This window comes from Betta splendens, chromosome 3 (genome assembly GCF_900634795.4).
Source record: "Betta splendens chromosome 3, fBetSpl5.4, whole genome shotgun sequence".
In the NCBI taxonomy this organism is placed as follows: domain Eukaryota; kingdom Metazoa; phylum Chordata; class Actinopteri; order Anabantiformes; family Osphronemidae; genus Betta; species Betta splendens.
In genome coordinates, this window is record NC_040883.2 from 5647481 (window position 1) to 5663572 (window position 16092).

General features: G+C 40.6%; 4 protein-coding genes and 1 long non-coding RNA gene across 5 annotated transcripts; 1 reads left to right on the forward strand and 4 right to left on the reverse strand.

The window, feature by feature from the left end:
- Positions 1-583: 583 nt before the first annotated feature.
- heatr3 (HEAT repeat containing 3) lies at positions 584-7499 on the reverse strand. Its single transcript, XM_029145180.3, has 15 exons — positions 7216-7499; positions 6728-6900; positions 5507-5594; positions 5161-5252; positions 4957-5066; positions 4180-4320; positions 3676-3968; positions 2968-3058; positions 2621-2775; positions 2356-2438; positions 2111-2247; positions 1903-1991; positions 1344-1487; positions 1099-1275; positions 584-940 (listed from the first exon to the last, which is right to left on the reverse strand). Exons 1-15 carry the CDS (start codon positions 7351-7353, stop codon positions 827-829), a joined length of 2025 nt encoding a protein of 674 aa, XP_029001013.1. The 5' UTR covers positions 7354-7499; the 3' UTR covers positions 584-826.
- On the forward strand, positions 2691-10165 carry LOC129603915 (uncharacterized). The gene is made up of 3 exons (XR_008694271.1): positions 2691-2819; positions 2907-3080; positions 9975-10165. It is a non-coding gene; the product is annotated as an uncharacterized LOC129603915 (long non-coding RNA).
- Positions 7638-10014, reverse strand: cnep1r1 (CTD nuclear envelope phosphatase 1 regulatory subunit 1). Its single transcript, XM_029145186.3, has 6 exons — positions 9932-10014; positions 9395-9466; positions 8535-8608; positions 8167-8276; positions 7955-8009; positions 7638-7861 (listed from the first exon to the last, which is right to left on the reverse strand). Exons 1-6 carry the CDS (start codon positions 9954-9956, stop codon positions 7820-7822), a joined length of 378 nt encoding a protein of 125 aa, XP_029001019.1. The 5' UTR covers positions 9957-10014; the 3' UTR covers positions 7638-7819.
- A 26-nt stretch (positions 10166-10191) lies between the features above and the next one.
- Positions 10192-12437, reverse strand: LOC121201626 (arylamine N-acetyltransferase, pineal gland isozyme NAT-10-like). The gene is made up of 2 exons (XM_029145182.3): positions 12025-12437; positions 10192-11521 (listed from the first exon to the last, which is right to left on the reverse strand). Exons 1-2 carry the CDS (start codon positions 12029-12031, stop codon positions 10638-10640), a joined length of 891 nt encoding a protein of 296 aa, XP_029001015.1. The 5' UTR covers positions 12032-12437; the 3' UTR covers positions 10192-10637.
- An 883-nt stretch (positions 12438-13320) lies between these two features.
- On the reverse strand, positions 13321-15269 carry LOC114852644 (arylamine N-acetyltransferase, pineal gland isozyme NAT-10-like). The gene is made up of 2 exons (XM_029145184.3): positions 14894-15269; positions 13321-14512 (listed from the first exon to the last, which is right to left on the reverse strand). The coding sequence occupies exons 1-2, from the start codon at positions 14898-14900 to the stop codon at positions 13644-13646; spliced, it is 876 nt and encodes a 291-aa protein (XP_029001017.1). The 5' UTR covers positions 14901-15269; the 3' UTR covers positions 13321-13643.
- Positions 15270-16092: the final 823 nt, after the last annotated feature.

A 16092-nucleotide genomic window follows, 5' to 3' on the forward strand; every position in this document is an offset into this window, starting at 1 on the left:
GAAATGGATTTTTACATAACATGATGACATACACTCCCGTCTTTCATTATGTTTTCATCAGTGATTCGCAATTTTGTTTTGCGAATCCAATTTGGGAATCAGTTACTCAAAGCTTGATAAATAATGAATCGGGTGGAAAATCTGAGAACCCTTTTATCTTTACACATTTCAATCCTGTGTCAGTGACAGGTTTCCTGCAGTGGTGGCTTGAACACAGAAGAGGTTACACTTTAGAGCAGCTACTGTTCCGTGCATGAACGTAGTGCAGGTCAAGCAGAGGTAGAGTGTATGTGCTCATTTTGAAAAAGTCAGTTTTGTGGGGAACTAAATCAGTTTCTTTAAGGAAAATGTTGCCTGTCATCGTCAATGAAATATAATTTATACTTTACCAACAGTAAGCAATTTTGAGCAGTTTTGTCTTTTTTACCTAATCCGATCCAATAGAACTGCAATAATAACACAATCAGCCAAAACATGTGGCTAAAATAAGAACATCCATTTCAAAACTTGGCGTCTCACCTTTCGTACTCTAACAATATGTAAGCAAGAGACATGGAAATATTCAAAATCCACAATGAAAATCTCTTAAATGTGGGGGAAATTGTTTCGCTGCAACATACAGCAAATACAGCAAATTTCAACTCTTCTTTCTCAAGTAAATTTCCAATTATCTAAGTAAACAGTATAGAGTTTAGAAAATATAAACTTTGAAATCAACATAAATACTTTATGGTATGACCATCATGTTCCATAGTGTATGCGTCTGCTAGCATACAATATCTCCAGTCATACTGCTTTGTCTGATGAATGTGAAGAAGTCAAGTCCTTATTTTTTCACCATCTTCTCCAAATAACCAATGAATCTTCTCAGGTTGACTTTGATGTTGTCAAGCACACACAGCTGCTGTGGGCTGTATTTGCCTCTTCCTTCTTTACGAATCTAACAGCAAAAGAAAGGTACTGTTAGTAATCAAAGTCCACAACTTATTGAAAGTTGCAAGAGATAGTTGAGAGAAGGTGCAATGCATGCAAGAGTGGATTAATAATAAAACAGGGATGGTTGAAAAATGTTGAGGAAACAAATGAAATGAGACTAACCTTGGCCTTAAAAACAGGCTGAAGTGACTTCAGTGCAGGTAGCAGCTGAATGTTTTTAGCAGCTCTTTCTGCCTCGTCTCCATCCGCAAAAACATCAAACAAGGCGTCGAGGGCTTCTCCGTTTACAACCAGGTCGGCATCTCTCGTGGCAACCGCAAGCAAGGCGTTTCCAATCATCTGTGAAAGCAGAGGTTTTTAGAGCTACAACAAACACATCACTTAATGAAAACAGAGGCAGAACATACCTGAAGGGTTTCGGCAGTGCCCTTCTCTTTGGCTAATGTGCTGCCAGTGATGCCCAGAATGGCGACAGCGTTGACCCTCACACTGACAACATCACAGCGTGTGGCCGCTTCGCTCAGGCTCATCAGCTGCTGGGGGGTCATACACTGAGGAGAAACAAAACACAGATAGTGAGCTGTTGAAAATAAACAAGGTCCACGTTGTTTAGTGTGAATTGGCAGTGGAGCTTTGACAGGAATACAAAGTCTAGATTTAGTTGTGTTTATTCAACAGTTTATTTTATCGGTCAACAAATGTGAAATCCAGATGAAAAGGGGCATTTTGCGAGTTTGCAAGTAAAACAACAAGGTTCAGCCAGGGAACGTTAGCCTGGGGACAGGCTGCATAATATCCTAAAGCTCTAAAAGAATGAATCTATAGTTTGAGAAAACCCTGCACTTCTGAGATTATACAAAGAACTAAACGTCCCCAGATGAGCCATAAAAACTGCTGAATCTCTGAAGTTTACCTACAAATACTAATATTTCAAATTAAAAGCTGGATCCATAATCCATTCTGTACCTGAGAGATATTTTTGGAGGCAATCATCTGTAGAAGGGACCGCATGGCACTGATAACTGCTTCAAGGAACTCCTCCTCTTTGGGTATCTCTGATCATGAAAGAAGGAAAGTCTCATTAGCAGAAGGTCTACTCCATTCTACTCCATTCTAGAAAGACAATCTAAGTTCCCAAGTTTGACAATAAAAACAAGCTGCATGAATGTGATACCTGCTGCACCAAAAACTAGTTTGGACAAATGCTGCGCTACATCCTGCAGGGCTATCCGTCCTCCTAAAGACTCTGCGTCCATGCTGGAAAGGATGCTATGGAGACATGTCAGAGCCCGAGACTGCACACGCTGCATCCTAAAGAAAAGATTTACATTCATTAGGAAGCAGAAGGACATTTCATACAATGATATGTCAGCAATCCTCTAGATAGACACGATGATGAATCATGATCATCAGAATTACTTTTTCATCAGGGTTCTCCACGAGGAATTGTCACAGCACACATCCATGGCTTCTTTTCTTGGAAACTCTGTCTTTCGAAGAACCTTTAAAAATAAAGTATTTTACTGCAACCATCTTAACAGTATAAATGTAGTAAGTGTATGTTTGTAGTGGTGAATGCTTTTAGTCTGCTCAGACTAAACATTGGATCAGGTTGACTGCCTGATTAGACCATTCTTTAACTACTGAATGATGTGGACTGATATTGTAGAAGGTGGGTATTTGCCTTTGCAGGGATGCTGTGACTAATCAGGGCCCCGTGAACCTCAGCTGACAAACACAGGGGGGACATCAGACTGGACACCCCCTCGCAAAGACTGTCTGGACCTAAGTCGCTTTCATCGCTGCTCGACTCCTCTTCCCACTCATCATCGGACGGGTCTTAACAGGCAAACACACACAGCGCTGCTCAAGAACAACAAAAGGTACACTTTGCCACTCGAATCAACTCTTTTCCTGTTGTAACAGGTTTTCCGAAAGCCAAACACAAATACTGGGTGGCCGTGTCACAGGAAATATTGCTGATGAAAAGTGCCTGGGGTCAGCGCTGCTGTCCATGCCCACAACACTCACCATCAGAGCAGCACATGTTGACGATGATCTCCAAGGACGTCTGCTGGGCTGTCAGCAAGGCCGTTGCCTCCCTCAGCTCCTCCTTGCCCCTCTGGACAGAGACATGCAGCCATGTGAGTCAACAGCTTATCAAAACCATGACTGTTAGCCCTTTTAGCACCCAGTCTGAGTAAAGCTACATGCCATGAGATTCATTTAAGCAGTAGCATTCAAACAAGTTCAGCTGCATGCTTCAAACTGTGATGCTAGTGAAACCTAACATACATTACATGGTAATAACTTTATTGTGAACCCAAACTATGGGAATGCCACCATCAATGTCAACTCCAATACTGGGGCTCTGGCTGTGACTGAGCTGAGAGGGACAACTCAGTCCCATAGAGGTCAGTCGTGGGGACTGTCAACATGCAGGGGAATGCAAGCTGGTCCCTAGCTGAACCCTGCTGCACATCCCTAGTCTGCTTCTCCGAACCAGACAGTTTGTCTGCTCTGTCAGTCTGGCTCACACTCCAGGATGACTCATGACACTACTTTCTCACCTGCCCTTAACATGTGCATACAAAAGACAAAACTGTGTTGCTGCCTTGCAACAGACACTGGCTGCACTTGAGTATTTTTAAAAAAAGACGGACAGATACCAATAATTACCTACAATAAGATAATTACGACTTGATTTGCAAAAGAAACCACATGAGGAAAACTACTAACAGGCAAGAGATCAGAGAAGTCGTTATCAGCCTTTGCAGACTTTCCATTCTGCTTCTCCTTAGGCGCTTCCTCCTCTTCATCCATCTCCTCCACAGCGAGGACTCCTGCAGTCTGGTCTTCTGTGTCTGTTGCAGCTGGTGTGTTTCTGTCACGAACCTCTTCTGCTTTTCTTAGATCAGGTATAATAGTACCTGCATCTAGATCCAAACACTGTGACAAGGTGGCCACCACAGCATTGATGGTCTCGGTCTGACGGGCAGCAGGGAGACTGCCCTTCATGTTCCACAGTGTCCCTGAGCACCACAGTAGACAGAGTTAAGACTTAGGAAGGCAATTATAAAAAGATTAGAGTCACAGTATTAATTAATTACAGTGCGTGTCCCCTAAATTTGGAAGATACATCTGCCTACAGACATGTTAATGTCACTATCAATTATGCAATGACTGAAGTAACAGTTTGGAAAAAAACTCAGAACCAAAAAAGCGACAAGTGTTAAAATGTACCTGCAGCCAGTGTCCTGAGGAGAATGTGTGGCATGTCGGCCTCAGATGACAACAGCACATTCTCCAGGGCTCCCAGCACCGCAGTGTTCATGCTACAGAGCAGTTCAGGGTTATCCTCAGTCACAGTGTGCAAACAGTGGGCTATGAGTACATAAAGAGGAGAGGCCTTTTAATAATGGGGGATTCCCACCACGTGCTAGATTCCCACTCTCTAAAACCTCAATTCGTACATAGAGAAGAATTTACTCAAGGATTAACAAATACTGCACACACACTTCAGAATGTATTTTAGTCACTGTGTTTCCTGGTCAGGCAGTCATCAGTCACTTGCATATTATACCTTTACTCCCTATCTTTCCTTCTTTTCTTTCCACTAAAATCAATAATTAGAAAAATGCAAAAATGCTTTGGTTAATCTCCCATAAACCTCTTCCACCAGAATCCAGAGCCAAGTTTACTCGTGTCCTGATTGTCCCGATATTTGAAAATATACAAACTAAATGAGGTACGTGAGCTGTATTGTTGCTTTTTATCAAAAGATCAACCTAATAATTACACTAACAATTTCAGATGTTTACCAGTGGAGTCACTGGGACACAGATTGAGATACATATGTACTACAAGGATGTTTAATTTGGCTAACGTGGTACATTAGACCTGTCCAGCGTGTACTATCCTCTCACGCAGTGATAGCTGTGATAGGCTTCAGGACCCCTGTAACCCTAACACAAACAGGAAATCAAATATCGCAACCAGTGCGCAGTGGAGTAGTCCTACCAGCAGATATGGCCAGTCCCATGTTGTGTGGGTGTCTCTCCAGACACTGGACAACCACATCCAGCAGACCCGCTTTGTTAAACACAGACAGTGCCTGGTTGCTGCTCTCACTGGCAGGAGATTCATGTAAAATAAGAAAAAGTTGCACATTAGTTAAAACCCACGGCTGTCAGCTGTCTACTTGCTTGGACGACCCCGGCTCACCATAGATTCCACAGTAAGTTCACAGCCTCATTGGCCACATCTTCCACCGCATTTTTCGTTGGCAGAGCAGCACCCTCAAAACCAGCACAGCACTGGAAAGAAAACAATGCCACGTTGTAAGTTATGGCATATTTCATAACCGTCCCAGCTCAGGAAGCAGCAATGTCGCCCATAGGTCAAGAGCAAGCTTAAATTAGTTGAATTGGATTTGGTGTGGGTGCAGTCATTTTTTTTAAAAGTCACTAAACTTTTTGCCCTGGAATGAGAGTTAATTGCTGCTGTAACAGCTGCTGATGAGGACAAACTGAAGTGATGTGGTGAGCTAAAAGCAGCGGAGGAGTCTCACCTCTCTAAGCAGTGCTGTCAGTGGAGTCATGACGTCGTGCTTCACCATGTCCTCGCACACCTCCTGACCGCCGCATGCACTCAGATTCCTGTCGGGCACAAGCACTTCGTGAGTCAGAGGAGAATCACCGTCAGAGATGCGGTTTGTGTTTGAGAGTGAGTGGGAGAGCAGTGACTGTTTATAAGCAGCCAATAGGCAGGTGTGTTTAAAGAGACTTCATTGGAGGTAGAAGAAATCAGAATGTCAATGTCACAAGCAAATGTGCCATGTTTTTCATAAAAAAACATCAAAAGAATTATACAATCACAAATATAATAGAAACCACTAAATAACTAAAACATAATGAAATCGTCTTTCTTTATAAGGACAAGACTTGTATTGTAGTAGAGCGCCCCCTGCAGAAGTAAATTAGCAACATAAACTCATTTGTTATTGCATATTGCTGGAACACTTTATGTCTCAGAAATTTTTTATCTGTTTGTTTGTTTGATGGTTTAAGTAAATTATGATTTTGATTTTATATTTTTGCATAGGTTTTTTGACCTAATGCTTTGCAATATCAGTCTGAAACATCGGACCAGCATATTTTAAGATAGCATGTTGTTATTATTATCAGAATGAGAAAAAGAAAAGCTTTATTGCCAGGTCCTGTAGGGAGCACTTTACAGAACATAGAATTTGACTTGGTGTTGGCAGGTGGTGCATCTCAACATAAAAATACAAACAATTCAAATTTAAAAGATTCAGTTATGTACAGAACTTATGTACAGACTATATACAGTAGAGAGTACAGTTATTATTATTTACTAATATTATTATACATCTCATCTCTGAAAGTTGAATTTGAACAAACCACATATTTCTCTCTCTCTCTGCTGTTTGCATTCAGTGATCACACACAGCCTAAACTTGCAACTAGATCTCTGCTAACGGTCTGCCAGTACTACGTACTATACAGTACTAGTATGACATTTTTTAATCTGTACAAGTTTGATTTACACCTGACTGGATAAGAGGCAAACACATACTGAACATATTATTTCATTTTTTTCAACATATATTTCACACACATAAATTACGTGAAACAGTGTTGCGGGGCCTGACTGGGTGTTGCTGGTGTGAGCAACATCTGTTGAGGATTCCCAGTCATCCAGGTGGGATTGCCTGGAAGTTGAGTCATTGCATCCAGACTTCAGCAACAGCCAAGGGTTACTGGCTCACCTGAGCGCTCCTGTGGCAGTCTCCCTGACTGCAAAGCTGCGGTCCAGCACCATGGGCCCCAGGCGCCTCACAGCATCCCTCTGGATGAAAGCAGGGATGGTGTGGCTCTGCTGCACCACCCGAGAAATGCTGGCACACGCAAACTCGCGGACGTCTGCATTCGGACTCTGCAACTACAGAAATATAACACATTACAACACTCCACCTATCACTAGTACAATAGAAACACGTGTAATTTAACTTCGGACTATAAACTAATGTGATTACTAACTTGAAATATCCTTTTACAACAATATCACAGCCGTTGAACAGTGTGAGCGCAGACAGAACTTGATCCTTGTCTGCAGGTAGCTTTGAGATCATTGTAGTAACATCTGTTTATTGTCCAAATGTCTCCCTATCCGCTAACTATTACTTCAGTTTAAACATTACCGAAATAACAAGTCAAGGGGCGTTTTAGTGGTGGAAAAACTAGACTGTGTTCGTACTTTCTCCAGCAACTCCGCAGCTGGACAACCGTCATCACCCTCGTCCGCTTCATCGTCCGCTTCCTTTACAGCGTTTACCGGCAAACCAACCGCGTTGAACTGCTGACGTCTAAATTTAGTGGTTTTGCTTTTACCCATTTTTAAAAAAAAATCCTATTAAAGTGCCTATTATGTCACGGCCTCGTCCACACCTCGGCGTTCGCTTCAAACCCTCAAACACACAGCGCCGTGTCCGTCTTGTTGGTGAAGGCCATGTGGAAGATTGCTCCCTGCCGTAAAGCGTCAGCTGCTAACGTAAAGCAGAGAGAGCTGTCGCAAAACTAAGAAACGCAACACACTTCAGATCTTTGCAAAAATACAAATAAGTGATAAGCACTGGCTTTACGTGTAATGGGAATAATATAAATGAAAAGAGTAAACAATTTCACATCTTGAGGATTTATTAGGTAAATAACATTAAAAATAGAAACATTTAGATAAAATTCATGCCCAACATCAGAAACATAACTAAACATCTTAACTCGCATTTAATGAGTAAAATATATATCACGTCATATAAAGATTATGTGAGCAGCTCCAATGAGTAGCCTGCACAAGCTTCTTGTTACTGGATGTTTGGTCGTGGTTTTAGGATAAGTTTCCCCGTCTGCAGCAACAAAGCAACAAATAAGACAAGTTTTAACATTCGTACAGAAATAAAATCAGTCTTAAACAAACAGAAAGCGTTAATATAACTCACGTCATCACAGGACATATTGTATTCTGCTAAAACGGTCCGACAGCGGGCAGCAATGCTGAGTTCAATGGTCAAAGATGTGAAACAAACAGCTCAGAAAATATGACAAAACTGAATTAGACATACTGAATTAGCATAAATTGAAACTGAATTAGCATGCTAAAAAGCCTACAGAACATACTATTTTATATGAATCACAATACAGAAAAGGATACATTGATGGCGCTACAACTCGTTTGTGTATTCCAGCAAAGAAGAGAGCTATTAGAGTGACACAGCTGATGGTGAAGAAGGGATGATTCCACAGTGATGAAAAGAAGGAGACCTGGATTAAAAAAAAAGATCAAGTTACATCAGTCCTAATATTGCTAACACAACTTTAAGATATCTTTTAGGTAGTATAGTGGAACATGGTGTCAATAACCTCATTCAGTGTGTTTCTAGGAATCTGTGTTTGAGTTAGCCCATTACCAGTGTAATAACCAATCTAAGACAATTGGCTAAAGATGAAAGACTGGACAAGTGCTGCACAGTCTGTTGCGTCTCTCTGCCATTTTTTACAACGAGATTAAAAAATACATACCTTCTGTGTGTCAGGGTCTATTAACCAGTTCCAAGCCCCAGTGGCGGTACACACAGACACCACAATTAGAATCACTAAAACAAAAAACATCAGCAAAATGAAATACGTTCGAACACATATGGTCTGCATTAGTCATAAAAGGACCCTGTGCCATGAGGATTTTAAACTAGAGTTCCACTGAAACTGAACATTAGGGCACCGTTCAGTCAATATTAGGCACCTAGTGTTATGAAGTGTTTAGTGAAGCAAATTTTTGTTTTGATTGCGCTAAGAATACATACACGTAGAAGCATTTGTAATTAAAAGCAATACCACAACAACTATACTAGATTAATTAGCTGTGATACCTGCAGAACAGCAAAGCATTATGTGGTACTGGGTGAACTTTAACCAATATGATCACATTAGTAGAACAAAACAAGAAACAGAAAATCCATCTCGTATACACTCCATAGTGCAGTATTATTTTAATGGTCTTGTCAGATGATGAAGAATATGTGATGTGACTAAAAATGTTAGACAAAGCAGCGATGACAGAGAAAAACAATGAAGTCAATCTCACAGTTTTACAGGATTAATCACCTTTGTGTAGGCTTTAGGTTTTATACGATAAGTAATTTATTTTAAAAAAGTGATGCAAGGAAATTCAAATATAGCAACAACAGAATATTACTGCATGCATTGTTTTGCTTCTTCCTGTGCAACAGCTGTGTTGCTTTGACTATTAAACCCCAAAAGGTAAGCCTAGTTTAAGGTTCAATTAACCTGGTTCTTTTTTGTCAACTGCAGTTCAAGTAAAAGTAAATCAACTATATTTGTCAGATGAAAAATACTTGGGAAAAAGAACTACAACCCCTTACTTCTCCACCGGCCAGTTGCAGGTTGCAAACAGGAGACATACTCTGTCAGTCTCCTCTCAAAGGCCTTGAGGTCTGAAACAAGACCAAGCTCCTTAGTACACATTAGATGTCTGTGACAAGCAGGCAACTTCATTGAGGCAATCTCTACACGTCTTAGTTTGTAATTATATATATGAGTTTGGACAAAACCTAAAACTATTATATAAACACAGAAAACTACAAACAGCAAAAACACAATTTACAAACAAGTATACGCCACAAAATGAGCACAAACACTTTGGCTATAGATATAACGTAGCTGGCAGCAATTTCTGAAACTTTACACCGGTATACACGTTAACGTTATCTAGTTAGTACAGTTACAGTCTGGTTTAAGCTAGCAAACAGTCTTTGTATGGTAAACACACGCGTTAGCTCGTGTAACGCTGCTTTCTGTAATGACGTCTTAACTGTCGCTGTGTCTGTAGGTGAATATAACTACAAAACCTAACGACAGCTACAGAATATACAATTAAAGTCGGTTTGCGTGCCTATTACCTTCGGCCTGTTCAAGAGAATTCATGTCTGCTCGTCCCAACAGCCTGCGGCTTGCTATTCCTCCACTTCCTGTCAGTTGACCGACAGCCCGTTCAGACCAATCCACAATGACCTGCGTCTCACTTGATTGGTTGAACCTCTGACGGAGGGCGGAACACAGAGACGGAGTCTGGGCCCCTACCCTTGTTAAGCTAGTGGTCTAGTGACGCTAGATGGCGCCGTTTGAAGGTACAACTCGCATTGAGCAAGCAACACTAACGCAAGTTTCAATATTACACTCACTTTTATTGGGATAAAACACATTACAAGCAGTTGATCCATAAACTTTTCAAACACTTCAGTTCAGACACACTTTTGTGAAAGCAATGAACTTTCATTTTGTCACATATATTTGGCAAAATAGTTTAGATTTATACATTGATTTAGTAAGATATCAATATTAAATGCAAATACTAATACTAATATAGTAGTGACACTGCAATTCTTTGCTTCTTCATTTCATGAAACTTTGGAGTTACCGAGTTAAAGATAAACAATAGTTACACATTAAACTATTTAGACCCCAGCATGTCAGGTGTGGTCCAAACAGTTTGGGTTCAAGTCTATTCAAGTCTATTTTTTTGAGCCATTCACACCTGGGGTCTAAAATGAAGTAAATAATTTTTGCTCCGATAATTCTAGACAATTAGCTCTTAAAGCAAGATGTTTAGAGTGTGTAACATATTGTGTTGTTCACAGGCCGCAGTTTGTTCTGCAGTTTTATGTTGAATTTTTCCATCAGAATATGATCTATTTCATCATCTGATATGTTCCTCATATCAAAGACATCAATCCCTTCCTCTGGTTTGTAGGTGACCTCGCTGTAGGTCCAGCCGAAGAGCGCTCGGAAACCTGTGGGCATCTGCAAAGAGCAGATGGACTTGTTGGTGAACATGACGTCAGGACTTGTCTGAAGTATGTGGCATGTGTCAGAAAAATAAGCCACAGCATCCTCAACAGGCGTCAAGGTGAAGCGATAGAGCTGCTTTGTTTCGTCTCTGTTCACCAGGTTTAATTTGTTAAATTCTGGGTTGACAAGCTTAGGTTTTCTGCTCGTCTTCTCCAGCACCCACAGGCCCCCCTGGTCAATAAGACGGAAGATGCCCGCTGCCTGAGGTTGGTCCTTTCCAGAGACCAGCTCCAGAGGCTCCCACACTTGGGAAGACACTCCATAGCTGACATCTGCTATGTAAGACTTTCCATCGATGACCACCTTGCTCACAAGGTGAGTGTCCTTTGGCCCATAGTCATTGACAGAGGTGCGGAAAACTCTGCAGGCCAGGGTCACAGTGTCGTAGCCCATTTCTCTCAGAACCCAACCAAGCAGAAGGTTTATCTCCATACACCAACCCCCACGATTGTTCCTCACAACCTTGTTGAAAATCATCTCCAGGTCCATAGTGATCTTCTCACCACAGTGAACACTGAGGTTTTCAAATGGAACTGACATGACGTGTTGCTTGTGGATCAGCTTCAGGGTTGCAAGATCCGGTTTGCTGTAGGAGCCATGGAAACCAATCCTCTTGAAGTACTCATCCAAATTCATCTTTCCTGGAAAATACAGTGCTTTAAAGCAAACTTAAAAAAATACCACTTTGTTTTGTTCACTAACATACAGATTGACAAATGATCAAATGTCACAAATGGTCCTCAAATAAGGACAATGCTCCGTATACGTTCTAACAGTTTGATTTCCCCACCAGAGTAAAAACTGGGAGAACGAGAAAACGAGTCGTTTAAATTCCGTTTGTCACTTATATAACGAGAAACGAGAAAACGGTCCGTGTACGTTTTAACAGTTTGATATTCCCCACCAGAGTAAAAGCTAGGAAAACCAGAAAACGAGTCGTTTCATCAAAGCAGCGTGTTAAAAACGAATAAACGAGCTGAAAACGATGTTTTCAAAACCAGATAAATACACGGATTTAAAACCGTTTCCTGTTTTCTCGATTTGAGGAAAAACGGAAAACGAGAAAACAGCTTTTACTCTGGTGGGGAAATCAAACTGTTAGAACGTACACCGACCTACAATACAAGAGAACTATTTAACTTACCTTTCATATTGTTTGAAAGTGAAACAGTTTTGTGAAATTTGATGATTTTCTCTGGTGCCAAAACGTCACCTTAACCCAATAGCTTGCAGAAGTTTCTGAGTGCTGAACAGCCTTATTTTGCTATTTCTATTTCCTGTTTCTGTACCCAAACTTCCGGTCAAAGTCGCGTTCAAGTCCTGTACAAATTGTCAGGATCGGTTCACGCCTTTGTACGTTTGCTCGTTGCTGAATGAACGACTCTTTGAACTTGATGAGTTCATAAACTCATTAAGTGCCTGGTCTGTCAAAGCTGTGAAGTCACGTCCACACTTATGGTGAAATCACATGACCTGACCCGCTTACGATTCCACAGATATCCACTGAATAAACCAAAGCAAAACACATTTTTGCTTAAATAGTTGTTAAGCAAGAAATAGCTTTCTGCTCGACGCTGTTTTCCAGCAGAGCATCGTTTTTATGGCTGCCACATAAGCACTGGCGTTTAAAATTAACCACTTTGATGCAGGTTACTGTTAATAATCTTACGGTTGTTACTTATTGACATATTTCTAGTTACTACAAACTTTTTAAAGTTCATTTTGTGCAGGTGGTCAGTTAAAATCCTATGTAGACTGAATATTTTGTTATATAACTGTGTGATTTGCACCATTTTGCAACCTAGTTATAGAAAAACCGGTAGCACTGTGATTGAGGCTAAAGAAAAACTGTAACACATCTTATGACGTTAAGATTAAACTAATCATGGTGGTGTAACGGCTTCAAAATCATCTCTAAAAGTCATACGCTAATAGTGCATATACATCAAAATAAGTGGACCTGTGTCTGACTCATTTTACAGCTCTGGATAAATTTCCCACTATCCCATATAAAACTGTGTTTTCTAAAACTGTGAGCAGCAGAAGGACTGAAAAAAACAAATCAATGATAAAGTCTGTGTCTTTGGATAGTTGATGATTTATCTGGCCTCTTGTCAATGAGTGCAAGTGTTGCTTAACATCTGCTGCACTCAGAGCAGAGCAGGCAGAATCCTGACAGACATCTGTACTAGCTTAACTGACACCATGATGTGGTTTTATTCTGTTTAAGTTACCAGGTTTGTCATAGATTTGGGTCAGGTCACTCCAGAGCATCACATGTTCTGTAACAGCAGTGAAATATGCATTATTACTTGACCTGACTTACGGTGATGGGCCTTCTGGCTGAAATGCTCATGTTAATAAATTAATTCACTAAAATAAGGTGTAGACGAATGGAATAGAATGATCATGATCGATTAACAAATGATTTGAGAGTCTGTTTTAGGGTACTGATTTATTTTTATTTTCCAAACTATAAAGTTTCCATTATGTTATGTTGTTATTATGAATTCATTATGACTTATTATGACTTTATTTAAACACAATACTTCATTATGTTTTCAGGAAACTGTATCAATAACACAATTAATACAATGACAATACATTCATTCATTATTTTTAGTCCTTTCTGTCATAACATAACCAGAAAACTGACTTTTTCATATACAAATGGAAAGTACTGATAACCTTTGTTAATGAATGTTTTAAAAATCAGGTTGCCAAAATTCAGGACAACTACTAGCACTTTAAACAAGACATTGTTCAGATGGTGAAGCATGTTTTGTTGTTCACAGGCTGCAGTTTGTTCTGCAGTTTTATGTTGAACTTTTCCTTCAGAGTTTGATCTATTTCATCATCTGATATATCCCTTATGTCTATAACATCAATCCCCTCCTCTGGTTTGTACGTGACCTCGCTGTAGGTCCAGCCAATGAGCCCTCGAAAACCTGTGGGTGTCTGCAAAGAGCAGATGGACTTGTTGATAAAAAGTGAGTTGGGGTCTGTCTGAAGAAAGTGGCATATTTCAAAGAAGTGATCAACCTCCACAGGTGTCAAGCTGAAGCGGTAGATCTCTTTTGTTTCATCCCTGTTCACCAGGTTTAATTTGTTAAATTCTGGGTTGACAAGCTTCGGTTTTCTGCTTGTCTTCTCCAGCACCCACACGTCCCCCTGGTCAATAAGACGGAAGATGCCCGCTGCCTGAGGTTGGTCCTTCCCAGAGACCAGCTCCAGAGGCTCCCGCACTTGGAAAGACATTCCATAGCTGACATCTGCTATGTAAGACTTTCCATCGATGACCACCTTGTTGACAAGGTGATTGTCAGTGGAACCGCAGCCATCTATGTCAACCCTAGCGCCCAGGGTCACGGTGTCGTAGCCCATTTCTCTCAGGACCCAGCCGAAGAGAGAATTGTTCTCCAAACAGCAACCCCCGCGACTGTTCCTCACAATCTTATCATAAATGACCTCCAGGTCCATAGTGATCTTATCACCACAGTGAACGCTGAGGTTTTCAAATGGGAGTGACATGACGTGTTGCTTGTGGATCAGCTTCAGGGTTGCAAGATCCAGTTTGCTGTAGGAGCCATGGAAACCAATCCGCCTGAAGTACTCATCCAAATTCATCTTTCCTGGAAAATACAGTGCTTTAAAGCAAACTTAAATAAAATACCACTTTGTTTTGTTCACTAACATACAGATTGACACATGATCAAATGTCACAAATTGTCCTCAAAATAAGGACCCTGGTCCGTGTACGTGTCAACAGTTGGATTTCCCCACCAGAGTAAAAGCTGGGAGAACAAGAAAACGACTGGTTTTCTTTTTTCCGTTTTTTCCTCAAAACGAGGAAACGGGAAACGGCTATAAATCCATTTATTTGTCTGGTTTTCAAAACACTGTTTTAAGCTCGAGAAAACGACTCGTTTTCTCGTTTTCCCAGCTTTTACTCTGGTGGGGAAATCAAACTATTAGAACGTGCACCTACAATACAAGAGAACTATTTAACTTACCTTTCATATTGTTTGAAAGTGAAACAGTTTTGTGAAATCTGATGCTTTTCTCTGGCGCCAACACGTCACCTTAAAGCAAAAGCTTGCAGAAGTTTCTGAGTGCTGAACGACCTTATTCTGCTATTTCTATTTCCTGTTTCTGTACCTAAACTTCCGATCAAAGTCGCGTTCAAGTCCTGTACAAATTGTTAGAGAGGATCGGTTCACACCTTAGTGCGTTTGCTCGTTTTTGAATTAACGACTCTTCGAACTTGATGAGTTCATAAACTCATTAAGTGCCTGTTCTGTCGAAGCTGTGAAGTCACGCCCACGCTTAAGGTGAAATCATGTGACCTGACCCGTTTACGATTCCACAGACATCAACTGAATAAACAAAGCAAAACACATATTTTTTCTAAAATGGCTGTTATGCAAGAAATAGCTTTCTGTCCGACGCTGTGTTTTTATGGCTGCCACATAAGCACTGGCGTTTAAAATTAACCACTTTGATGCAGGTTAATGTTAATAATCTTACCATTGTTACTTATTAAGATAATTTCTACTTACTACAAACTTTTTAAAGTTCATTTTGTGCAGGTGGTCAGTTAAAATCCAATGTAGACTCAATATTTTGTTATATAACTGTGTGATTTGCACCATTTTGCAACCTAGTTATAGAAAAACCGGTAGCACTATGATTGAGGCTAAAGAAAAACTGTAACACACCTTATGAAGTTAAGATTAAACTAATCATGGTGGTGTAACTGCTTCAAAATCATCTCTAAAAGTCATAAGCTAATGGTGCATATACATCAAAATGAGTGGACCTGTGTCTTTCTCATCTTACAGCTCTGGACAATCTTCACATTGTCCCATATAAAACTGCGTTTTCTAAAACTGTGAGCAGCAGAAGGACTGAAAAAAACAAATCAATGATAAAGTCTGTGTCTTTGGATAGTTGATGATTTATCTGGCCTCTTGTCAATGAGTGCAAGTGTTGCTTAACATCTGCTGCACTCAGAGCAGAGCAGGCAGAATCCTGACAGACATCTGTACTCGCTCAACTGACACCATGATGTGGTTTTATTCTGTTTAAGTTACCAGGTTTGTCATAGATTTGGGTCAGGTCACTCCAGAGCATCACATGTTCTGTAACAGCAGTGAAATATGCATTATTACTTGACCTGACTTACGGTGATGGGCCTTCTGGCTGAAATGCT

Coding starts and splice junctions, on each gene's coding strand:
- heatr3 (XM_029145180.3), bottom strand. CDS start 7,353: ATGGGTAAAAGCAAAACCACTAAATTTAGACGTCAGCAGTTCAACGCG. Junction 1,992..2,110: donor ACTAGTTTTTGGTGCAGCAG/GTATCACATTCA, acceptor TTTCATGATCAG/AGATACCCAAAGAGGAGGAG. Junction 1,276..1,343: donor GCACTGCCGAAACCCTTCAG/GTATGTTCTGCC, acceptor CTGCTTTCACAG/ATGATTGGAAACGCCTTGCT.
- cnep1r1 (XM_029145186.3), bottom strand. CDS start 9,956: ATGAATTCTCTTGAACAGGCCGAAG. Junction 8,609..9,394: donor TGCAACTGGCCGGTGGAGAA/GTAAGGGGTTGT, acceptor TTTTTGTTTTAG/TGATTCTAATTGTGGTGTCT. Junction 8,010..8,166: donor CGAGTTGTAGCGCCATCAAT/GTATCCTTTTCT, acceptor CATTGAACTCAG/CATTGCTGCCCGCTGTCGGA.